The sequence below is a fragment of the Lemur catta genome, chromosome 2, assembly GCF_020740605.2.
Source record: "Lemur catta isolate mLemCat1 chromosome 2, mLemCat1.pri, whole genome shotgun sequence".
NCBI lineage: Eukaryota > Metazoa > Chordata > Mammalia > Primates > Lemuridae > Lemur > Lemur catta.
The window spans coordinates 107,836,089-107,862,336 of record NC_059129.1 but is presented as its reverse complement, the minus strand read 5'-3'; the positions used below and the strand labels follow the sequence as shown (position 1 = coordinate 107,862,336).

The 26,248-nt window shown below is 34.8% G+C and overlaps 1 protein-coding gene across 4 annotated transcripts; it reads left to right on the top strand.

Annotated features, from left to right (window-relative positions):
• Nucleotides 1-4,375: 4,375 nt before the first annotated feature.
• On the top strand, nucleotides 4,376-25,891 carry ZUP1 (zinc finger containing ubiquitin peptidase 1). 4 transcript variants are annotated; one of them, XM_045544242.1, is made up of 10 exons: nucleotides 4,376-4,577; nucleotides 6,663-7,223; nucleotides 11,737-11,847; nucleotides 13,358-13,476; nucleotides 15,424-15,592; nucleotides 18,136-18,324; nucleotides 18,600-18,765; nucleotides 21,278-21,429; nucleotides 22,394-22,614; nucleotides 25,649-25,891. In XM_045544242.1, the coding sequence occupies exons 2-10, from the start codon at nucleotides 6,677-6,679 to the stop codon at nucleotides 25,694-25,696; spliced, it is 1,722 nt and encodes a 573-aa protein (XP_045400198.1). In that variant the 5' UTR covers nucleotides 4,376-4,577; nucleotides 6,663-6,676; the 3' UTR covers nucleotides 25,697-25,891. The 4 variants fall into 4 exon arrangements, with proteins under 4 accessions (XP_045400198.1, XP_045400196.1, XP_045400199.1 ...); XM_045544240.1 differs by having other exon boundaries at nucleotides 6,663-7,238; XM_045544241.1 differs by lacking the exon at nucleotides 4,376-4,577 and adding an exon at nucleotides 4,865-4,945 and having other exon boundaries at nucleotides 6,663-7,238.
• The last annotated feature ends 357 nt before the right edge of the window (nucleotides 25,892-26,248 follow it).

Genomic DNA, 26,248 nt, shown 5'->3' with positions numbered 1-26,248 from the left:
TTTTCTGCGTTAGTTCTGTAGGTGCTACAATTCACTCTGGTACTTTTAAAAGCCATCTACCTTTTAGCTGCTTTCTCCCAAAATTCAAATCTCCAGCCCTGACCACCTCCTTGAGGCCTCAACTCATATATCCAACCTCCATTTGGATGACCGATGGGTATCTCAAGTTTAATAAACCAAAACAGATTTCTTGATTCCATCCCACCCCTTCCCATCCCACGCTGTTCATTTAGTAGGCCTCTCCATCTCTATAATCATACTATCATGCAGCCAGAAACTCTAGCTAAAAAACTCAGGAGTCATCCTTATCTTTCCCTTAACAGTGCCTCCTGTCTTTTGGTTCTAGCTCCAAAATACCCCTCATCTTTGCCTGGTTTATCTTTACTGACACCTCTCCCAACTTTCCACCATTTCTTTTATAAACTGCAGTAGTATCCTAACCGAGCGATCTGTATCCACCTTGACTCCTTTGCAATCTATTTTCTGTCCAGAAGGTGGAGTAATTTCAAATTAAATTTTTATTTTAATCAAATAATACAAGTATATCATTTAAAGAGTCCCATAAGTTTGTCATGAAAATTAACTCCTGACCATCCCTCCTGACCATCCCCAATGCCAGTTCCCAGAAGTGACCATTTTCAACTGGTTTAGATATTTCATATTGGTATCTCTTTTCTAAATAAAAATTTTAAATCATATACTTATAATGCTATTTCTTCATTTTTAAAAATCATAGATATTATCTATTGTTATCCTTTTATATAAGACGAGAATTTACCATACTCTTACCACACTAGCCTCACAACACACATGCACACACACACATTCTTATACCTACTTCCTCATCTCATAGCCTCCAGTATAGTTCTATCAAATTATTTTGGTTAAATCAATATTTAATGTTTATGTAAATAATGTTACATAAATAATGGTCAGAGCTAGATTTCATGGTATACTATAATTATATTTTCTTCCTTGTATAGTTTTTTATTGTTCTAAAGTTAATAATTGCCTGTTTTCTATCATTAGCTTGGTTTTCTACATACTAATCATTAATTCATCCTCAAAGACACTACTAGAGATGTGCATTAGTTTCCTATTGCTGCTTTAACAAATTATCACAAACTTATTGGCTTAAAATGACACAAATGTATTATCTTACAGTTTTAGAAATCAGAAGTCCAAAATGGGTCTTACTGGGCTAAAATCAAGGTGTCAGCAAGGCTGTGTTGTCTCTGGAGGCCCTGGGGAGAATCCATTTCTGTGCTTTTTCCAGTTCCTCAAAGCTGCCCGCATTCCTTGGCTTTTGGACCCCTTCCAACAATTGCATCACTCTGACTTACGCTTCTGTTGTCACATCTTCTCTGACAATGAACCTGCTATCTCCTTCTTATGAGGACCCTTGTGATTAATTGTACTATCTAAATAATCTCCCCATCAAGATCCTTAACTTAATCATATCTGCAAATTCCCTTTTGCCATGTAAGGTAACATTTTCACAGGTACTGGTAAATTGGGCCATGAACATCTTTGAGAGCCACTATTCTGCTTACTACAGGGTATATTTCTCTCAGAAAGATCACAAACATAAAGTGATCTGTGAATTGCTTCTTTTCTCCCTCTCTCTGTTCTATTCCTTCCTTCCTTCATTTTCTTTCTGTTCTCCCTCATTTTGGAGGAGCTTCTTGAATTCCGTATCTTACACTTTCTTTGCTTCCTCTTTCATTTTAGTGGGAACTTAGAATGGATGAGAAGTAATGTTTTGGGAAAATTATCTTCAGTATCATTTCTTTGATAATTAATTTTCCACTGTTTTTGCTGTTATTCTTTTCTGTATCTCTTATTAGTTGGATGTGGAACACAATTTATCATTTGATTTTTTTTCCCCTCTTTTTCATCCCTTGTTCTTTTCATTCTGTTTTCTGAGAAATTTCTTGGGCTTTATCTTTCAGCCCTCTAATGACATATGTATTTTAAAATCTGTGATTACATTTTTTAATCCCAAGAACTATTTCCTATTTTTTATTAAAAGATTAAATTTTCTTATCACTCTGAAGATATTAATTATAGTTTCCATTGAACGTTTTTCTCCTTTCTTTGTTTCTTCAGAGTTCACTCTTTTTTTTTTTCTTGGTTTCCATCTTACCTGCCATAGGATGTACTCAAATGCCTGATAGTCCTTGAGTATCCATGTATCCATTCATATTTAAGAGTAAGACACTAAAGAAACCTACTGCAAGCTGCGTGTCAATGGGGCTTGTTTATTTGTCAATCGGTGGCCTCCCTATAAAGTGGTAAAATGGAGACCTCACTGTTCTATTGCAGAACTTCCTAAAAGTTGACATCTATAGCTCATTTCTCTTGGGACAATCAACTTCTCTGCAGAGGAATTTTTTAATCTCCTGCCTTGGGGGCACAAATCAGACATCAGAATGTGATGGGGAAAAGGGTTAGAGGGTTCATGATTTAGTATTTAACTTTCTCCATTTCCCATTTTCAGTCCAGCACCTTGACCCTACCCTTAGCTATTCATTTCTGGGTTCATAGCCTTTCTGATTCATTTTCTTCATGAACTAAATCTTTAGCCTTCTGTCTGGACAGAAAAGTTGAGTCACATAACAACCTAGTTGTACTAGTCAGGGTTCTCCAGATAGACATAACTTACAGGATATATGAGAGGAAATTTATTTGGGAATTCACACATAATCACAGAGGTGAAGAAGTCTCGTGATATGCCATCTGCAAGCTGGAGCACCAGAGGAGCTAGTAATGTGGCTCAGTCCAGAAGCCTCAGAACAAGGGAAGCTGAGGGTACAGCCCCTAGTCAGAGGCTGAAAGTGATAGCCCCCAGGAGGCCACTGGTGCAAGTCTCAGCATCTAAAAGCTAAAGAACCTGGAGTCTGATGTCCAAGGGAAGGAGGAGAAAAGGTGTCCTACTTTGGAAGAGAGAGAGAATCACCCTTCTTTCATCAGTTTGTCTTAGCAGGGCCCCCAATTAGTAATAGATGGTGTCTTCCCAAACTGTGGTCAAGTCTTCCTCTGTCAGTTCACTGACTCACACATCAGTCTCCTCTGGAAACACCCTCACAGATACACCCAGAAACAAAGCTTCACCAGCCATCTAGGCATCCCCCAATCCAGTCAAGTTAATACCTAAAATTAACTCACACTGGTGACAAAGGAAATCTGAAGGTGAGATTCTAAGTGCTCCTTATTCAGACTTTCAGCATAATGTTTCTTTTTTCAGTCCCAAATTTCAACCTCTTCAGAAGTATCATGTCTTTAACTTCTGAAGACTTCCAGATTTTGGGGAGGTATGAATTGACTTGTTTTTTGTTGACTTCTGTTCTTAGCTAAGTTAATTATTATTCATTTATCCGTTTTTTAGCTTTCAAAGTTTTGTAAGACTCTCTTTAGCTCTTCATTGTTATTATTTTTATTCTACTACTATCATTTTAGTAGATTTTGAAAGACAGGGGAATATAAATGTACATGTTCAACCTGCCATGTTAAACCACAAACCTCCAGAATAATTTTTAAAAATATACTGTTTATCATCAGATCATGTCATCCTCCTATTTAAATATCCTAATAGCTTTCTACCAGGTCATACGTGATTTGGTCCCTGTCTATAACTCTGACCTCATTTTGTAATCTCTTCACCCTACTGCATTATGTTCTGGTCACAAAGTGTGCTTTTTGCTCCAGCGTTAGGCCTTTGTTCTTGATATTTTCTCTGTCTGAAATGCTCTTCCTCCTGTTGGTGCAAGGTTTCTTCATCAGCACACTCACCTCATCAGAGAGACCTTTCCTAACATTAGTATCTCTATAACCCAATTTTATTTTCTTCATAGCACTTATTATGATCTGTTCATTTACTTTTTATTTTCTCCGCCTCATAAGACTGTCAGCTTCAAATGTCATGGATTTTGTGTACTACTTCGGCAGCTCCTTTTCCAAACAGAATACCTTTCTAATAAGCACTCTTTAAATATTTGTTGAATTAAATAAGGGATGAATGACAAAAATAAGATATTTGTGATCTTGTAACTGCAAGGAAAAAACCTATCTTACTTATCCTCCATCTGCGGAGTACAGTTTGTAGTTAGAGAGTGCTATTCAGGAGGCCCTAGACAGAGTAAGGTAGACTCGTGCTTGGCCTAGGACCCGCCGTATGAGCTCACCCAGATTGAGTTAAGACCTCAGAGCCTAGTTTTCTCTCTTAGCAAATCAGGACTTGGAACCCAGATGGGGGAGAAAAAAATGGGAATGGGAAGGATGTAAAAAAAATGACTACGTCTCCCAGAATGCACTACATCCGAGATCGGCGTGGAGCGGGGCATGCTGGGATTCCTTCCCTTCCGGAAGACCAAGGAAGTGCTTTTTTGAATGTGGTACTGAGGCGTAAGAATTTCTTGGAGTCCCTGATTCTTTTCTCGGTTAACGGTGACTCTCTGGTTACTGGGAGGGCCTGGCTGGGAGAGGTATTGGATGCCGCGCAAGCACCCTTCTTCCGGCGAGGACCGAAGAGGAAGCCGAGCGGAGCTCAGTGTCGCAGCTGCCTCCTTTCCGGGCGGGTAAGAACTGATGGTTGCATCCCTTTTTTCCCCGCCAAAAGCTTTGATCTAGTTAGTGTCTGGGCTGGTTTTGTGTTTTGGCTCTGGCCGTTGGCGCAGACATGCCTTGTGGCATTCCGGCCCTTACCGCCTCCCCCAGCACGTACCCAGCCCGGCACCTGCCACTGGCCTTCTTATGTCTCTGTCCCGCTTCTGAGTCCATATCCAAGTGTATCCTGTGTTTGGCCGCGTCCCAGCCGCCGGAAGAGAAGAAACTCTGGGTGTGACGTTCTTCCCGGCTGGGGAGGGGAGGTAGGGAGAACTTCCTTCTAACACTTAGCTGGAGAGAAATGAGAAACATACAGACAATGTAGGGAGGTCTTGTAAAGGTAAACTTATTTAAACGAAGGGAATAGTGTCATTATTTTTCTTTTCCTGTTTGTCTTTAAATAGTCCTTAGCTGAACGATGGTGTGTAGTAGGAAGGTGATGGCGGCGATTGCTTTTTACAAATTATTTCTCGACATTACGTTTGTGTCAGTAGCCAGTACTTCCTTAGTCCATAAAATCCAAAAGTGACTACTGATCTAGTATGACTTATTTTACTGATTGAGCTTCAAAGAGATGAGATTATAAAAAATGATGAAACCTGAGATTTTTAACCCAGTTCTCTCGACACTGGAATAAGTGCTCTTTTCTACCATGCCGCCTCCGCTTTTTTACTTTGGAGTGAGAGTAAATTAGGCCATGGAGCATGACTGGGTTAGGATTTTGGCTTCCACTGTATTCTGGCTTTGGTGACCTACCTGAGCCAAGGTTTCCCTATGTGTAGAATGATAATAGTGTTACCTGCCTCCGCATGGTGGTTCTTCCAGGTTTTTTGTGAACGTTGGGAGAAGAGAATTTCTGGACATCTCATGTAAGCCAAGCAAGGAGAGGTTTTTGTTGAAAACAAAAGTATACTCTCAGTGGGGAAAGCAGACAGGAAAGAGAGCGGCCGTACTGGGAGGAAATGATTTTAGATTTTTTGTAGGTGTACTACTTGGGGGGAGGAATATTCAAGACCAAGGGGTTGGCTTTTACTAAAAATTTGGGTAGTAATTTCTAGGATTAGGTTCCCTCCCATTTTCATACTTTATATGGTTGTCTGGGAACTGTCATGGTGATTTAAAAGGCAGAGAAATTTTGAAATCACAACGTAAATGATATTATAATTAGCCGAAGTTCATGAAAGGTGGCAGAGATAGCTGACAAGCCAGTTGAAGGTGGTTCTTGTCTGTGGTTATCAGCCCCTCTAGTTAGAGCTTCTGCTTGAGGGTTGACACCTGCACCCAAATCTGCAAGCCTCACCATACGGTCTCAGCCCTGTCTTCTAATCTCTTATTCTAACAGTAGTGCTTAAATTAGTTTTATACATATAAAGCTGTTTGAGTGTTAAGTCTTATTATTAGAGATTATTTTTACCATCACCATTATAATCAACTTTAGTGTTCTATATTTAGATACATCAATTGATAAACAGGTTTCTTCTCTTTGTTTTCTGTTACTGGAGTTACCTTACCTGGGCCTTTTTTTTTTTTTGAGACAGGGTCTCACTCTGTTGCCCAGGCTAGAGTGCCATGGCGTCAGCCTAGCTCACAGCAACCTCAAACTCCTGGGCTCAAGCAATCCTCCTGCCTCAGCCTCCCGAGTAGCTGGGACTACAGGCATGCGCCACCATGCCCGGCTAATTTTTTCTATATATATTTTTAGTTGTCCATATAATTTCTTTCTATTTTTTTAGTAGAGATGGGGTCTTGCTCTTGCTCAAGCCAGGCCATTTTTTAAATATTACTTTTTCTTCACCTTGGACCAGACACTTTTTGAAATATTTTATTTTAAAAATTATTTGTTTACATTACTATTGCCTTTATTTGAAACCATAAACCTGAAATTTTGGTTGAGATTTATAAATAAGTTTGTATATGTGAGGAACAGTAAGTACATTGAAAATTACTTCATCTAAATAACCTAGCATTAAATACTAAACAATTGTCTCAAATCATTTTATGACATGAGTTTTTATTCAGTTCTTTGAAACTTAAATTAATGTTGTGTTCTTTCCTAGCTACCTGTCATACCATGCTTTCCTGTGATATTTGTGGTGAAACAGTAACCTCAGAATCAGACATGAAGACTCACCTACTAATTGTTCACATGGAAAATGAAGTTGTGTGTCCATTTTGCAAGTTGTCAGGTGTGAATTATGATGAAATGTGTTTTCATATTGAAACTGCTCATTTTGAGCAGAATACACTGGAAAGAAACTTTGAGAGGATAAATACAATGCAATATGGAGCTTCAAATCACAAAAAGGACAACATCCTACAGTCTAGAACAGAAGTTAGTTCAAGTATTCATTCAGCTTGTGCATCTAATCATCTGAAAAATTCAGCTCAAAGCCTGCCTAAAGATAGTACTTTAAAACATGAAGCCTTTTATGCAGAGAACTTAACTGAATCTAAAAAATTCCTGAAAAGTAAGGAAGAACAGTCTGGCGTAACTGAAAGAAAAGGATCGATTTATGAAACAGTATACAGTCTTCCCGAATGTCCATTCTGTGGAAAAATAGAGGAGTGTAGTCAAGATATGGAAACTCACGTGAAAACAAAGCATGCCAATCTTTTAGGTAATCCATTAGAAGGTAAAGTGTTCATTTTATTATAAATTATTAAAAGTAACAGTATTCTCAATTTAATATCTGGTCTTAAAAGTTGCTTTGTAAGTCAGATTACTGCATTACTCCATCTTATGTCTGTAACATTTTTCATTTGCCATTATTGCAATATAAAAATAGAATTATGAGAAAGAATTTTGATGCAGATATAAGATGTTTCAGCTATATTGAGAGTAATTTTGAAACCTTTCTGCCCAGTTTCTGGAGCTTATTCTTTTTATTTCCACCAGCTCAATGGCATCTGGACTGTCCTGGACTCTTTATTGAGTTCTAGTTTGACTCCATTATGATTAGAGAACATACTCTGTATGATACCTGTTTTTTTTTTAATTTGTTGAGGCGTATTTTATGGTTCAAAGTATGTTCTATCTTGGTACATGTCTTGTGGGCACTTAAAAAAAAGAGTATTATGCTTTGTTGGGCAGACTGTTCTATATATGTCAATTAGCTCCTATTGTTTGTGTTTAGATTGTATATATCCTTGCTGATTCCCTGTCTAGTGCTGACTAGTAGTTATACCAATTTTTGAGAAGGGGTTGTTGAAATCCCTGATTTTAACTATAAGTTTATTTGTTTTTCCTTTAAGCTCTGTAAGGTTTTTTGCTTTATGTATTTTGAGGCTCTCTTATTGGTGTGTACACATTTAGGATCTTATATTTTTTTCTTTTTTTGAGTTTTAAGAATTCTTTGTTTATTTTGAATACAAGTTCTTTATCAGAGAAGTATTTTGCAAGTATTTTCTCCCATTCTGCGTTATCTTTTCATTGTCTTAACAGGGACTTTTGTGGAATAGAAGTTTTTAATTTTAATGAAGAGCAGTTTAATTGCTTCTTTCATGGATCATGCTTTTGGTGTTGTATCTAAAAACTTATTACCAACTTCTAAATAAAAGTTTGATAGTTTTGCATTTTACATTTAGATCTACGATCCATTTGAATCTTTGCAAAAGGTATAAAGTCAGTGTGTGGATTCTTTTTTTCATGCATTTCCCTGATTCTTAGTGAAATTAATATCTTTTTTGCAGTTATTTTAATTTCCTCTATTGTGAAGTAGCATTCTATATTTTTGTATATGTATGTATTAAGTTATGTGCATTTTTCAACTGTATTTATGTTGTCTGATTTTCTATTGAGTTGTTTTCCTCACTTGCTTTTGAAATATATTCTCATTACCAATCCTGGACTTCAGCTGTATGCCATAGGCTATTGATTATCCTTTAATTTTGTGCAGGATTTAAATTTTGTTTATGTTTGCTTTCTATGTATTGTCTAAAAAAGTATTTTGTACCCTGACATCAAAAAGGTATTCTCTTATTTTATTCTAAAAATTTTAATGTTTTATATTCTTTTCTTCACGTTTCTTTTTTACTCCATCTGGCTTGTGTGTGTTTGTGAGTGTATTGTGTGTACTGTGTGTATTGTGTGAACTAAAAAACAAATTTCTAGTTTTTTCCTGTATGGACGAGGTTTACCACTGATTCATAATACTTTATCTTTTATTAAGTTTTCATATTTATTTGGATAAGTCTTTTAGTTCTGCTTTATTTATCTGCTTGGCTATTGTTTTCTTATTATCATACCATTTCAAAAATTATAATTTTGTTAGATGTCATCAACATCAGATAGGATAATACTTCCCTCATTCTTCATTTTCATTTTTAACTTAGACCTTCTCATTTGGTGTTTGAGTTTTAGAACCATTTCGTCAAGTTTCATGAAAATTCTGTTGGAATTTTGTTTGAAATTAGATCAAGATACACCTCTGAATTCAGGCCATCTTTTTTAATCCCTCAATAAAATTTTACGTTGATTTTCATTATACATTTGTGTTAGTTTTATTCCTGCATAGTTTATAGTTTGTATTGCTTTTGTAAATTAGATTTTTTCCTCTTAATTAACTTTTGCAGGTTTATAGAAGCATTATCAATTTTTTTATATAGCTAAGGTATCTAATCTTGTTCAACCCTTAGTAATTTTAATAGTTGTCCATTGATTACCTTGAGTGTTCTAAGTAGGTGATTTTATTATCTGCTGATAATGAAAATTTTGTGGACTGCTGCAAGGATTCCCACTGATGAGAAATGCCAGACACATTGCACTTATACACTGTTTCCTGTAAGTTTCTCAGTAAACTGGTGTGTGGCTTATGGTAGTCTTGAGTCCATATATTTAGTTGTATCAAAAAAGACCTGATTGTCATTAGAAGTATAGAAGTGGAATAGGTAGACAGCTAGATGTAACCAACTTTTAGTTACAACAAATGGATTAGGTGAGTTTGCAGGTAGTTTAAAGGAATGATTATCATTTAGAGGATGCATGGAATCTAGTAAATAAAAACATCAGAGAGGTGATGAATGACAAAAAAATAGGCCATTATATTCTATATTGGTGGTTTTAATTAGGGCAAAGACTTTAGAGTGGTGCAATTAAAAGAAGTGAGGTGGAAGGATAGGTAGTTAGAAGAGGGATGTTTGAAATTGAGATTTCAAAAGTGGTTTAGTTATTGGTGCTGAGAAATCAAGGTTATGATTATGCCATTCAGTGGCTAAATTAGTGTGAAGGACAAGATTGTTGGAAGTGAAGGCAAAGAACTATCCTTATGGATAGTGAAGTTGCTAAGAATGATCACAGTATAAGGGCTAGAAAAAGAAGATTTCGATTCAGGTGCTAAAATCTATAGTAAATGAAAGGAAGTATGTAGGATTTAATAAAACATTAGCCACTAAGAAAGGTATGGGATGCTATATATTTTGGTAACATGAACTGGTAAAAAGATGGAGCTTTCAAAAAGGTAGGAAAAACACTGGTTTGACAGTGATGAAATGGAGCAAAGGGGACACCTTTTCTACTTCTAGGACCCTGAATTATGAAAGAAAAATTGCCTGTGTCTTAGGGGGCAATAGGAAAAATGGGGTCTCATGGGCCGACCAGATTTCAGTTAAGGCAAGAAGGTTTAGTGAATATATAGAGAAAGCTTGTGGTTATAAAGAGGCTGACTGATAATAGACTGTGATTTCTGGACGATGAGGTAGTAGGCCTTGAGAAGTTGGGAGGGGTGATAGGTTGGGTCAGATTTGTGGATGTACTTCAAATATTTAAAGGCTGTTAAGACACAGCCAATAACCAGTTAGAATGGATTGATTGTCCCACAACAGTGTTGGTGGTTAAGTCAGCCCTCGATGACTCCATTGAATGATAATGGCTAACTTATGAAGCTTAGACTTCCAGTGGTAAAGAAAGTATACAGAGATGTGAGGTGCAGTGGTTCAGTGTTGAAGAAGGTTGGTGATCACTTCAAACTAGAAATTGGCTTGCAGTAGTGTGATGATCAAAGAGATGAACAAAGGCCTTCTTGGCCAACTCTGAGGCATTTTATGGTAGAGAACTGGCTGAATGTCCTCTCACATCCTGCAGCATTACTTATGGAAGCCATATACCTTTATTGCTTAATGCTGCTTTTGGAAATATTTTCTGAATACTTTTACATACCTCATTTTCTCTCCAGTTTTGCCATTGAATTTTTTATTTCAATGATTATATCATTTATTTTTAATATTTATGGGTTTTTTTTACCTTTCTGTTTCTGTTTCATAGCTTTCTGTCCTGGTTTCAAAGATTCAGTTCCTCCTTTATTTCAGTGACTATTTGGAACATACTCATTTTTACAATCCTTTATAAATTACTGTTCACTCCATTTCTTCACAAGTGACTTCTTCAGTTTGTGGATTTTGGGACTGGTTTTCATGGCATTAGCCCTCCCAATGTGTTCTGCAATTCAAATTTTAGTATTCATCTGTTATGGGAGTTTTCTCTCATGATTCCTCCCAGTGAAGCAGTTTCATGGTTCCTTCACCTTGGCTGTTCGGTCTCCACTTCCAGAGAAGGCCTGTTAGTATGGATTGCTCAGTGCTTTCACTCTATGTATATGCATAATTCTGGGTCCCTCTTCTTTGCCTGTTCTCTGCCAGGCCTTGGTCTTACAGAGGTTCTGCTGCTTCTGTTACTGGCAAGCTGGACCTATCTGCTTGTAGTGCTGATAGATACAGCTTTTTAATCCCTGATCTGAGGTAGTCAGTGTGGTCCCAGTTCCCAGCTTTATGCTGGATGCTAAAGTTCAGCATCTTACCACCACTCATTTTGGTGGGTGCTGAGAATTTAGCTCTAAAAACACATATCCAAACTGGCTCCTACTTGCCATTTTGGTTTTCTTTCCTACTTTTCTTGTTTTGACTACAGATCTGAATGTTTATTATTAATATTTCCTTTTTTTTTTTTGAATGGTAAGAGAGGTTTGTGCTATGTTCAGTCTTCTATCTTGACCCTAGACCTGGAGAAATAACTTTTAAATCCAAGTTTAAAGAGCTCTTATTTTTGTAGGGTTAATAGGTTGTAGACAATTTTTGATATGAAGTGAAAAATATAAAAATTTAAAAAATAAAATCTACTTTATGACGTCTCTTATACAGACTGTGATCAACCACTCTATGACTGCCCTATGTGTGGGCTCATATGTACAAATTACCATATTCTCCAGGAACATGTTGATTTGCATTTAGAAGAAAGTGCCTTTCGACAAGGTATGTTTTTATGTTTAAAGATGAATATGTTGTGATTTAATTTTTTTAAGTGTTATATTTACAAGTTGAGGGCATTCCTTCAGCAGCTAGAAGTAATTGAATTTAGCATATGGTCAGCAAAAATTGTTAAATTAGAAACTGCTGTATGGCATATACACTTTTAAAATGAATACGAACTATATAACCAAAATGTCTTTCAGTGCATTTCTAGCTGCTTACTCCAGCTTCCAAAATCACTTATTGGTTTTTTAGTGACTCTTTTATAAAAGTTTCCTTTGTCCCATATGTTTTTTAATAATGACATTGCTCAATTAATCATTATGATGCCTTAGAAGTGAAAAGATCCTATATGAGTTTTACAAACCCACTGAAAGAAAATATAAAGTGGACCCTGAGAGAAACCAATTGTGTTCTACCCTATTATAGTTTCTTAAGGTACATAGATAGCTCCTATTAATGCAGGGATCTTTACTGTCCAGTATCAATGATCCTACTACATATCAGTGATCTCCATGGACAGCATTATCTGCTCACTCAGCCTAACCCCTAGATGAGAATACTTCTCTATTCTGGTGGTTTTCTACTAACTATTCCAGCTGGTGAGTTATCTTCCTTTGGACAAGATTGCAAGAGAGTACTGTGGAAGGATAGATAATCCTTTTGAAGCTGAATATCTGATAATTCTCACTCTTTATGATAGGCTTTGTATGGGCACATGTATTATGCTGTAAGCCAATAGTGGGTAATGTGAGAAAGATACGGTCTGAGTAAATCACTGTAGATAGTGTCAGGGTATACAAAAAATCATTCGTGAATTGTATATCCCCAGGAATGGAAGGGGACACCAAATAGAAAGAAGGGGGGACCAAAGCAGTTGTTGAGAGGCTTGAAAGGAAAGAAAGAATATTTAGTAACATAATTTAACCATCAGGTTGTGGAGTTAGGGAGACAAGGTACTGGCCAGAAGCCACTGACTACTAATGGATCTGGGGCACAATGGGGAGAGAGGAAGCAGGGCAAGATGTTACAAAGTAGCACCATTTGTTTGGATCCAAACTGTAATTAAGTTTTCTAACACCTGTACTTTGTAAGCATACATTTCTATGTTTTCTATTATTTTCATTTTCTCCCCTAGTATTTCTTTGAAAAATCAATCTGCCTTAGTTGTGTTAAGGAGCATCAATGAAGGGTGTTACTTAACCTCTTTAAATTCTGATTTCCTCAGCAAATAGTAATACCTACTTCATAGGGTTGTCATGAAGGTAAAATGAGATAACTAATGAAAATGTCATAGCTTAAACCCTCAGTGAACATTAGTTGTTACTTATATGGAGGTTAGCCCTTACCGAAGCAGTTTTGAATTTTGCTAGGTTTCTACTTGGTGGTTCCATGACATTATAGTCATGAATAAATGACAAATAATAGCATTTACTCTTTTTAAAATGTGTATTAGCTAATAAGCTTTGATTGCAGTAGTTATTTCATTTTGAACATTAAAAATGTCTAACAGGCATGGATGGAGTCCAGTGTTCCAGTGGTCTAGAATTGGCTCACCAGCTTCAACAAGAAGACAGAAAGAGGAAATCTGAGGAATCAAGACAAGAAAGAGAAGAATTTCAGAAGCTACAGGTACAAAGATTAATAACAATTATATATTTTGATTTGGTGGAGTTCTTATTTTTCAAATATGCTTTCAAAACTCCAGCCTATTATTTTTGTCGTTAATAAAAAAATTGTTATATGTATTTTATAGTTAATAACAGCCACCATTTATGAGTACTCATTCTGATTAGGTACTGGGGTAATCCCTTCATATATAGTCTTTTCAAAATCTTTACAACAAACACATAAAGAAGTTATTTTAGCCCCCCTTTGTTTTTTTTCAGATGAAGAAATGGAGACAAAGAATGGTTAGGTAACTTGCTCAGGGTCAGGCAGTTATTAAGTGGTAAAGCTTGGATTCAAACCTCTGTTAGTTGATGGGGCAAATTAGGAAACCAAGACTTAGAATTTAAATGTTTTTATAGGTACTTGGAAATGAAATTTATACTTAGAATTAATGTCTCCTGAGTCTTCAGTTCTTTTACAGATTGCAATTTCAGGTATTTAGAAAGAACCATTTTTAATGGAAAATACTTCTTGATGATATTTGAGAGTTTATTTATCTTAGGTGGGTCGTGGTATCTACTGAACTAAACTGGCGGCATCTGTTATATTTTTAATACATTTTCATTTTTAACATCCATTTCTACTTTTTTCAGTCCCAATTTGTGGACCTTAGCATCATCTGTGCTAATAATGCTCATAGAGTTTTTAAATGTTCTTTTTCTATGTGTTAATAGGATAGCGTATAAATAAAAAGGGTTTATGATTGAGTAGTTTTGAAAGTGTTCAATTAAACAGGTTTGTATACTTCAGGACTTCTCAGAGCCTTTAATATACTAACATGCATTGTACATATCATAATTTTCCCAGACTTATTTGACCTTTTTTTTGTCAGACATCTCACAATATCTATTTTTCCTTAGAATGTGCTTTGGAAGGTGTAATTTAGGATTTTTTTCTCACTGATGATTCATTTACTTGCAAAATATTTTCCCACCAGGATTCAGAGGAGGAAAGAAAATATAGGGTTTTCCTAAGTCTTCTATGCCTTATGTAATTTTTTTTTTTTTTTTGAGACAGAGTCTCACTCTGTTCCCTGGGCTAGAGTGAATGCCGTGGCATCAGCCTAGCTCACAGCAACCTCAAACTCCTGGGCTCAGGTGATCCTTCTGTCTCAGCCTCCCAAGTAGCTGGGACTACAGGCATGTGCCACCATGCCCGGCTAATTTTTTCGTATATATTTTAGTTGTTTTGGCTAATTTCTTTCTATTTTTATAGTAGAGACGGGGTCTCGCTCTTGCTCAGGCTGATCTCGAACTCCTGAGCTCAAACGATCCGCCCGCCTCGGCCTCCTAGAGCGCTAGGATTACAGGCGTGAGCCACTGCGCCCGGCCTGCCTTATGTAATTTTGAACATCATCAATACAAAAAGTTTCCAATATTTAAGGAGGTTTATTATATATCTTTGCAAGTTAGTTCTTTAGATAGAATCAGTTCTATACATACAATTTGAGATTCTCAGTCCAGTGTGCAGAAACATAGTTCATTTACTGGATGGCATGATTGAATGAATGAATTATGAAATAAATAGGCCTTTGTGGACTAGCCTGGGAACCAAATAACAAAGACTGGCAAGTTACCTGGAAAAAAATCAACAATATGTTCAGAACTCTTCTGCCTTTCACAATACCTGTAATAGAAAGACAGGAATCCTCTACTTTCCCTACTACAAGGAAAGTAAGACTCTTGCCGTAGAGTTTGCCTATAGAGAAGTGATTATTACTAAGTCAGGGATCTGCGTGTGTGTGATTTAGGTTTCCTAGAAATCTTTAAGTTGACTTGTATAAAGTCTATAAGCCAAAATGTTTCAACAAATATTTTAAAATAAAAATGTAGTTAAGTTTACATCTTCATCAAGGCACAGGGACATAAAAGTTACGTGAGTTTTTTTATGTCTTTTATGTCTTAATAGAGACAGTATGGTTTAGATAATTCCGGAGGCTACAAACAACAGCAACTGCGAAATATGGAGATAGAAGTAAACAGGGGAAGAATGCATCCATCTGAATTTCATAGGAGAAAAGCTGATATGATGGAATCGCTAGCAATTGGTATCGATGATGGAAATACAAAAACTTCTGGTGAGTACAGCAAAATCATAGTTTTAATATTGCATATACCACTGAAGTAATAATCAAAATCATTTGAATTTTGCTTAATTTTCATGATCCATGGTTTATGTAGTTTTGCATAAGACTGTGTTCAAATATTGTTTTGAAACTTTTGAACTTCTGTTTTTACAATAAATAATTCACTTAAAGATAATTTTCTTATATATTATGTTAATTTTTTTGACATTTAAAAATGAACCTTTTAAAAAACTTTTTGTTGGATACTAACGATGGTCTAGAAGACCAGTGTTGTCTAGTAGAGATATACTATAAGCCTCATGTATAATTTTAAATTTCTTGAATCCATTTTAAAGAGTAAAAAGGAACAGGTGAAATTAATTTTAATAGTTTAAACCCAATGTATTCATATTATTATTTCAACATGTAATCAATGTTAAATAATATTGAGATATTTTAATTAATGAGATGATTTACATTCTTTATACATTCTTCAAAATGCATGTTGTATTTTTTGCTTTACAGCACATCTCAGTTAGAAAAACCATATTTTAAATGCTCAATAGCCACAAGTGGCTAGCTACTTTTCTATTTATCATTCAGTACATTTTTAGACACTAAGGGCTTTATATACATTGTATCATTTAACTCAAAACAAACATCCTCTTGTGTACTGTTACATATTCTGGATGATGTCATTATGTTTAAAGAGGTTAAATGACTTCCCTAAGGCAAAGTTACACGGCCAGTTAATTGGCTCAGCCAGTATTCACAGTCAGGTCTGCTGCACTCCAAAGCATGTCTTTTTTCCTGATGAGTATTTTTAAAAATTATTTTCTTTGTATATCTGTTAGTGTAGTAACAAAATTTATATGGAAACAGCTTTGTTCCCATCACCCAGATTTTTTTAATGTTAATGTTTTGTCATATTAAAAGTTTTTAAAGGTATAAAACCTTTTATGTGTCTTTTAAGCCGTTTGTGTACCCTTTCTCTGATTCTAATCTCTTCTCCCCGACAAGGGAACTGTTATCCTGAATTGATATTTATCAGTCTCATACATGTTTGAATACTCTAAACATATGTGTATGTACATTTCTATAAATAATATATAATTATATGTGTTTAATCTGTATATAAATGGGATACAATATGTATGCTATAAATTTTTTTGCTCAAATATGTTGGCTCTTACAGCTGTATCATTCATTTTAGCTGCTCTCTAGTATTTCCTTTTATGAATTATATACAAATTACCTGTTTTCATATTGACAAATATTAGGTTGTTTCCAGTTTTTTACTGTTACAAGTTAGGAACAGATCTTCTTCAAGAGTTTCTAAGTGGTTGTAATCTGCATTCATTGTGTACTCTCACAATATGGATGGTGACACTTTTTAATTTTTGCCATTTAGTGGGTCATGGGATGACATATGTTTTAATTTGCATTTCCTTGATTATGCCTGAATTAATTTACTCTTAAATGAATTACCTATTCTATTGTCTTTTTTTTTGCACTAATGGTGTTTTTAATGGCAGCACAATAGAGAAGTATAAGGTTTTACTAGCTTGAGCTATTAATAATAGAAGTTTTAAAAGTAGCCCATTGACACTACCAAGTAGCCTCACAATAGAAATGTTTCTCAGGCTGTAGAAAATATGCAGGACAAGGTAGAGACTCTCTCGTATTTAGTAGGCGGGCAAAAGAGTTAACTGCCAACCCAGTACTATGAATGTACTTATTTGGAAAAAATTTGTTTTGTTCTGGTGATGGTTTCACCTTCCTTATCTTTCAGTTGGGTGAGAAATAAAAGAAAATTTGCTTCCCCAAGTTTTATGTTCTCTTGTAATAAATGTTAGTACACGTTAATAGGATGCCATCCGTTAAGCCTGCAGGAGTCCTCCTGGTTATTTCTGAATTGTGTTGTGTACACATGGGAGCTCAAATAGCTTGTCTTCTTGCATTTGGTTGTTACTTGCTTATTGTTAGACAAAAGATTAGCAGTGTATACTTTCCATATTCCCTGCCACCATGAAAATCCACAGTCCTCACCAAATATCTTGTTTTAAAATTTGGGAGATGGTAGTAAAACAAACAAACAAAAAACTCTTATAAAAACCACTCACTTCCTAAGCAGGGGCCTGTGCTTTCCCCCAGAACACTGCATTTCCACTTCAAGTGACTGGCCTTCCGATTCTACCCAGATCTGAAGACTAGAACATGGAAAGGGGTGCATATGTTTACCCTTTTCCTGGGACAGTCATCTTCAAATTTTAGTTCTGTCACATAATAAAATCTCTGCAAATGCAGAGATGAAAGATGCAAACAGTTTCAATTCTGTGTAACACGTAATATGCTAGTGTTAGGAAAATTGGATTGTAGTAACAAGCCAAGGACATGAACTAAAGTTGGAGCAGTAAGAAGGGAAAGAAGAATATGGAATTGACAGGGTTTAGATGTGTAACTTGAGGGAGAGGTTGATACTAAAAATGTATGAGGTAGCCATATAAAGGTGATAACAAATCCTTCTAAATCTCTGTATCTCTTTTCTGCTTTAGGAATTATGGAAGCACTTCATAGGTATTATCAGAATGCTGCCACAGATGTGAGGCACGTGTGGCTTTCTACAATGGTGGATCACTTTCATTCATCGTTAGGTGACAAAGGTTGGGGTTGCGGTTATAGAAATTTCCAGATGCTGCTTTCATCATTATTACAAAATGATACTTATGATGATTGCTTGAAAGGTATGACTCTGAACTTGTCATATGATAAAATTTGTTTGATGTGGAATGAATTAATATATAGCAGGGACAATTATAGCTTCAACAAAGTTAGGGGATATTTACATAAGAAACCTGAATTCTGGTTGGAAGAAGAGAAGATGATATAATAGAAGATGTTAGGAATAACAGTCCTAAACACTGTGTTGTAGGTTCCTCTATAGTATATGATAACACTGCTAAGTGATGTTCAGTACTTTAGTACCTGTCACATAACATGTTTATTTGTGTGATTTTAGGTATGTCGGTTCCTTGCATTCCAAAAATTCAGTCTATGATTGAAGATGCATGGAAGGAAGGTTTTGATCCTCAGGGGGCCTCTCAACTTAATAATAGGTTACAGGGAACAAAGGCCTGGATTGGAGCATGTGAAGTATATACACTGCTGACCTCCCTAAGGATAAAGTATGTACCTAAAAACCCAAGTAAATATTAGTGCCATATCTGGGAGCTTCTTTTGTGTTTTTAAATTTTATTTATATCAAAGAAATAGTTAAAAAATAAAATTAAGTAGTATTAAAAGTCTTATACTGAAAACTAGCAGCTTATTCCCTATCTCATGCCCCTCTCTACTCTCAAGTTCTGTTTCTCACAGCAACTGTCACTTCCATTGTTTTTAAATAATATGCTTTTGTAGCTATTTCTTGTTTTATCAGTTTGACGTAGTGTCTATTGTGTTTTTTTAAATCTTCCACCTGCTCACTCTCAATCCTTCTAATATGATTAAATCTCAATTTTTAGTGAAGTCATCGAATTTACATCTTTAGAATTTCTTAAATATTGCTCATTACTAATTGTATTTCCTTTTCTAACAAGCTTTTAACATTTTTCTTGTGTTAATAATTGTCTTTCTTTTCCCCTTTTTCTGTTTGCATCATGGTCTCAAGTTTTTCTAAACTCTCCATCTGAGGTCCTCCTTATTTCCAGACACCTCCTTCTTGGAGCCATCTGTCCTAGTTGAGCCAATCTGGATTATTTGCCTTCTAGATCCCTTCCACAGCTGTTCCCGTGTAGCATTTCTTCACTATTTTCTTGTAACGGGACCCGGATTTTTCTGGATTCCATGTCTTTCTCTTTTTTGGATTACTCCCTTTTTCTTGAGCACTTGCTTCCTTTGCTTCGTGAGAAAGGGTGTCTAGTCCTTATTACTTAAATGATAGTTTGGATGGCTTTATCTCTAAAATCATTTTCAGATCAAATTAAGTTTCCAATCTATTGACTTATAGCAACCAGTATTACTGTTGAGAAGGTAAGATGCCATCTGATTCTCTTTTTTTTTTTTTTTTTTTTACATATAATCTATTTTCTTTGGAAATTTTTCACATCTTCTCTTGGCCCTGATATTATGAAATGTCCCCATGAGTGTGGGGTTTGATTCATTGTGTTGGGCACTTCTTTTTCCCTTTAAGTCTGGAGTTGTGAATTGTAAGATCTCAGTTAAGACTTTGGGCTTTGGAGTCAGACTACCTAAACTTGATACTAGCTTTCCTACTTACTAGGTGAATGGCTTAATTTGTCTATATCCTAATTTCACCATTGATAGAAGAATATGTTAATAGGAACTACTTTATAGAATTGAAACAACAATTAAATGAGATAAAGTGTTTAGAACTGTGACAGGCATGTAGTAAGAATTCAGATGTTAACTGTTGTTTGATAATTATGATCCCTCCATGTTCTTAATTTTAGGGCTAAAAATATTTCTTACATTTTAACAGAAAACTAATATTGTGCATATAACTTTCTTGAATTATTTAAACTATTTTAATGCCCTCTAAAATTATTTCTGCTTTTTTCTTTTTCTTTTTGCCAATCTGTTCACACCTTCAGTTATATATAGTCTATCATGTTCTGTGCTTTTAAGTAATTCTTAAGGAAAGGAAAATTTCCTTCTAAAATGCCTGATGTATCCAGCTTTTTTCTTGCTACCTTAAGTAGTTTAGTAAATCTTTTCTATTAATATCCCCTAATTTGTTTACTAGTTATTTGAAATGCCTTCCTTTTGCATTCTATATGAATCACACTCTGTAGGTATTATTCCATATTTTAAATGTAAACATGAAAACTGCTAACCCAAAAGCACTCTTTCTATTTCTAAACAATTTATTCAGAAGTTTCATTTGAGCACTTAAAACTCAGTAATCAATTGCAAGGTATCAGCAGTAAATTTGCTTAGGCTAAGGTTAACAACCATTGCAATTTGGGTGTTTTATCACCAAGAGAGACAAGTACAGGTATCTGTTTAAAGTGATAAACCTATTAAATGCTTTTGGTTATACTTGACTCTTTTTAAAATGGTTGTTGAGTAGTATATACAGTGCTTCTGGTTAAAAAATTGTTTATTTAAGAGTGACTCCCACTTGAAGATAGAATACTACTGAGGATGTATAGGAGATAGTTGTATAGATGTGGGCATACACACATTTTTCGATGATCTTTACAGGTATTCTTGTCTGTTACTGGAATTTGAGAGAACTGACAGGAAAAATATTCAGGATATTTTTGATATATGCAAATGGCTATTAAATTAAAATCAGAAGTCAGCTTCTAATTGATCATCAGGATTAAACATTAGAATAAAAGCTGTGTCCCAGATTATATGTAGATGACTTTTTGATCAAGTATGGTCCTCATTTATAATTCATGAAAAGTTTATGTATCAGAAAAGGTTTGCAACCTTTAGATTAGTCATCAGCATTATGAATAGTTATTTAAATAATTACTTTCCCTGCAAAAATGACAGTTTTGTAGATAAATTTAAAAAAGTCTATTTAATTTTCTTTCTTCCTTCATAGAGAAGTAATGGCTAGATAAAATTAGTTCCAAACTAAGAATTCTTTGTATATGAAAACTCCGTTAATTAATGTATTTAAAAATATTCTCTACATAATCCATTTTGTCAATTTTTTTTTCATAGGTGCCGTATTGTTGATTTTCACAAGTCGACTGGTCCTTTGGGTACACACCCTCGCTTATTTGAGTGGATATTGAACTATTATTCTGCAGAGAGGGAAGGAAGTCCAAAGGTAGTGTGTACATCTAAACCTCCTATCTATCTTCAGCATCAAGGTTAGTATAAATCATAGGTAACAATGTTATTTATAAAACAACAAACTATTACTTTAGGACAGGTTAAGATTCTGATAATGGGGAGGGGTTGTGACATTAGTCTGTCTGATTTTCAGAGCTACTTTGTTAGTACAATACATTCTTGAGTAATAAAGAATGATGATTCCTGGCATCTTCTGGGCCTTTGGACTTGCTGGGTTTTTTTGTTTACCCTTCCTTTTTTGTTCCCTTACCTTCTTAGATCTTTACCCAGGTGTCACTTAAGTGAGGCCTGCTCTGACCTCACCTTATTTCAAAGTGCAACTCATTATCCCAGCCTCCCACCACTGGCATTTACTTCACTTATTTACCTTGTTCATAGAATATCTCTTCCTGTTAGAATATAAGCTCCATGAAAACAGGCAAGCGTGTTTATTTTGATTTTTACTGTATACCTTACTGCCTGGAATAGTACCTGGCACATAGCTACTTGGTATATTTTGTTGAATTGATGATTTGAATTGACAGGAATAAAGAGAAGTAAATGTTAGGAATTTCATTATTTAGGAATACAAACTATAAGAGATTAAGCTCTCCCCATTGATATTCTAGTATATATAATTTTACTTTTGTTTACCTTTTGGAACCATGAGAGTTTTTGTTCCAGAATAGGTACATAGGTAAATTTCAAATCCTTTCATCTGAGATAATTTGTATAAGAGGACTCAAGGGATTGGGAAAGGAAAAGTGTGGCAGAGTAGAAGCAGAATTTTTTGTAATGAAGCCTTTAGAAAACCAAAATTGAACAAAAGAAAACTGAAGTAGAATTGAACTCTTGTGTCTTAGGAGAGCTCAGGTATATAAATGTCAGAGAGACTGGCTATATGTGTATTTATGTTCTAAACATAGATATGCTCACACACTATATAGAGAGACTATAACTACAGCTAATATGACATAGCTGTTTTTTTAAATCTTTTGATAGGTCATAGTCGAACAGTTGTTGGAATTGAAGAGAGAAAAAACCGAACATTATGGTTACTAATATTTGACCCTGGATGTCCTTCTCGAGAAATGCAGAAACTATTAAAGCAAGACATAGAAGCCAGCAGTCTCAAGCAACTTAGGAAATCTATGGGAAATTTAAAACATAAGCAATACCAGATAGTGGCAATAGAGGGTGCACTTTCTCCAGAGGAGAAAATTGTAAGTATCTATTTATTATGTGAGGCTTGAGTGGGTTGGTTTAGAATTTTTAGTTAAAATCAGTGCTGTCCCTTTGTATCTTCTAGCACCTCATTCTGTTTCGTTAAGTTAGCAAAGACATTTTACGGTTTTTCACTTCTGGAATGGGCATCCTTAAATTTGAAATGGTACAGAATGACTATCAGTTACTTAGAGCTTCAAATAAATATTCAGTTTTATAATATTTAATGTTTAATGTCAGGTGAGTGATGAATCCTAACAATATGTATGGTAAGAAAACCTAACTTAATCCAAAGATACCTCATACTAGTTTTATAATTATTATTTATTAAAATGTGATTCTTGTGTTTCCTGAGGCTCTACTTTATGTGCTTGGGGATATGCACAGTTCCAGAATTTAACTGGAGAGTTGCCTCTTTTCTTTATCCTTTGCAGTTAAGTGATGAGTGGTATATTATAGAAAAATTTCTAAAAATTAAAAAACCTCTACTTGGTATGAACTGAAGCTATGCGATAGCACATTAAGTCTAGAAAATGCACAGGCCCTGGTATCTTAAAGTAATGCCCCTATTTGAGTACTTCACATTGATTTACATAAACAGAGGATTGGAAAGAAACAGTTAGGGAAAATAATAGGATCTTGGGGGAAAGGACTATAATTTTTTGAAAAGAGAGTTAGAGTAATCTTTTCAGCCTCATAACATATATAAAAGCAAAGATTGTTTAAGAGGTTCTTCAGTTTAATTATAATACATTAAAAGATTTCTTTGCAAGGACTTAAATACCAAAATTGCATTCACTTTTTTCACCTTATCATTAATTTGGCCAAATAAAGTTGAGGGTTCATTTTAATTATTTTAAAATACTAAGATCCTTGCTCACCAATATACACATAACTTTTGAGAGTGGTTAAATATTGTTGTGGACTCTAGCTGAACATTTTAGTTAGCTGTTATCTTTTTAGTTTTGGAAACTGAGTCACTGGTGGGGTTAGAATATTAAAAATATACTTTCCACACTGTGCATTTCATGCTGTTCCATTGTTTTTGAGCCATGAATTGTGTAGCTGTGTCTTTATAAGAATCATAACTTGGCTAACAATGCACAATACCATCAGGTAGAAAAAGAATAATAAGTATAATATGATTATAATAATAATAGAAATAACACTTGTATAATGCTTATTCTGTGCTAGGTGCTATCCTAAACAATTTACATATATTAACTAATTTAATCCACACAACAACCCCATGTTACAGATGAAAATGCTGAGGCATAAAGAAGTCCTTATAGTCCTATCGTTACACAGATACTAAGCAGCAGTCAGGATTCCAATTTAGGCAATTTGCATCTAAAGCCCTGCCCAATATTGCCTCTTCTGTAAGGAAAAAAAGGCCTCATAGTGTCAAGTTTGCTGACCTCGTATATGAATAATTTCACATTTATTGTTGAAAAGATACTACATTTTGAGAAACAAAAATATGTAATCTTATTAATTTAACATAACTGGTTTTTGCATATTGCCTTCAAGCCTTTGTGGTTTTTTTCAGGTTTTTTTCTAGCATCTATGTCTTATAATTATTCTGTTCTTCTCAACAGTGCTTTATATACTGTAGGAATTCAGCAAATATTGACATAGTGGTTGATCTACAGACCATCAGAAATTTGCAGCTTTAAATAAATAATGACAAAATAATGACTTTTATTTTGTGTTAGTTTTTATAACTTGGTTTTAAAATGTCCATTTTCTTCTAAGTAATAACTATGACTTTTTAAATTGTATTAAAAACAAATTTGATATTTTACAGTATACCAAAATATAGATATTTATAATTATATTTTATATTTTGTTCTTCATATTTGGACTTCTGATTAGTTCTGATATTTAATAATCATGCAACTAGTATTCAAAGAGAGTGAGTGGTTTTCAAAAATATTTTTATACTGGCAACTGTCTTAAAATTACCATAAGACATTTCTGACATAAATATATTAATATTTTGAGTATCTGCCCATTCCAGATCCTGTTCTAGATGTTAGAGCACTTGTTTAGGTGAAGGGATTTATTTTAGAAAATACCTTCTAATTCAATTCAGTCAAATAATAAATATACATCTATGTAATAACCATGTTCCTCAACTCTTTTTCACAGTTTGATATACAGTTATAAAATTACCTCACTTCATTCTTAGTTTTCCATTGTGCCAACTTGATTTAATTAGTTTGTTTTAATTTAGCTTGGTTTAATATATCTTGATTTGGAACTTAGGTTGTGAAAATAGCACAATCATTGAAAAGCTTTTTGAAGTGATATTTTTAAGGCCATAATGATGGAGATAATTTTCTTTTTTTTTTTTTTTTTTTTTTTTTTTTTGAGACAGAGTCTCACTTTGTTGCCCGGGCTAGAGTGAGTGCCGTGGCATCAGCCTAGCTCACAGCAACCTCAGACTCCTGGGCTTAAGTGATCCTCCTGCCTTAGCCTCCCGAGTAGCTGGGACTACAGGAATGAGCCACCATGCCCGGCTAATTTTTTTGTATATATATTTTTAGTTGGCCAGATAATTTCTTTCTATTTTTAGTAGAGACGGGGTCTCACTCTTGCTGAGGCTGGTCTCGAACTCCTGACCTCGAGCGATCCACCCGCCTCGGCCTCCCAGAGCTAGGATTACAGGCGTGAGCCACCGCGCCCGGCCTGAGATAATTTTCTTAAAGTTTCTTTGCTCATATCCCTATCTCCCTCTGGCCGTCTTCTGTGTTTTATCTCCCTCTCTCTCTGACTTTGAGCCAGCATTTTACTTTTGATCATTATTCATAAAAAAGCAACACATTCTGTTTCATTTGTTTAATTTCTTTATGGCTTATCTTTAAAAACATTTATTCCTAATTTCATAAGTTTGAGATTGTAATTTTTCTATAGGAATTTTCATTATTGAAAAAAATCCCAGATTTTATTTTTATAGTAGAATGATAATACATATTCTAATTAACTGACTTCTAGCTTATAATTGATGGTTTTTTAAAATTCCTTTTCAAGGCCAGGAGACAAGCCTCTCAAGTCTTTACAGCTGAGAAGATTCCTTGAAGAATTAAGCATTTCAGTGCTTGAAAATTTTGCTTTGTTTTCCCAATTCAGATACTGAACTCCTTAATAACAACTTACGAATCTATGAATTCTCTTAACTACTCAACTTATAATTTCATTTCTAAAATGCTTAATGTTAATTACTCCTGTAACCTTATTGTTTAGTAATTATTTCAATAAAGTATCTTGTTTGCATTGTGGGCTTTGTTTTTCTTTTCTTATCCACATTTCAGAAACTTGTTTTATAGCCATAAGCTAGTATATATTGGGTCCTTGTATTAGGTACCTTTATTTAAGTATTTTACACACATTAATGAGTTCAAGCTTCAAAATAGTTTTGTGAGATAAGTACTATTATTAGCCTCATGAGGAAGCTAAAGTTCTGGGAGGTTACTAATTTGCCCAAGAAAATGATTGTGACTCAGGTTGTGAACCTAGGCTGTTTCACTTCCAGGCTCTTACCATTACACTGTTTGGCTGTCTTTTGTTAGAGAACATACTTAATGAAATTGCTTGTTCACTGCTTAGAAATAATCTTAAGATTAAGATAGT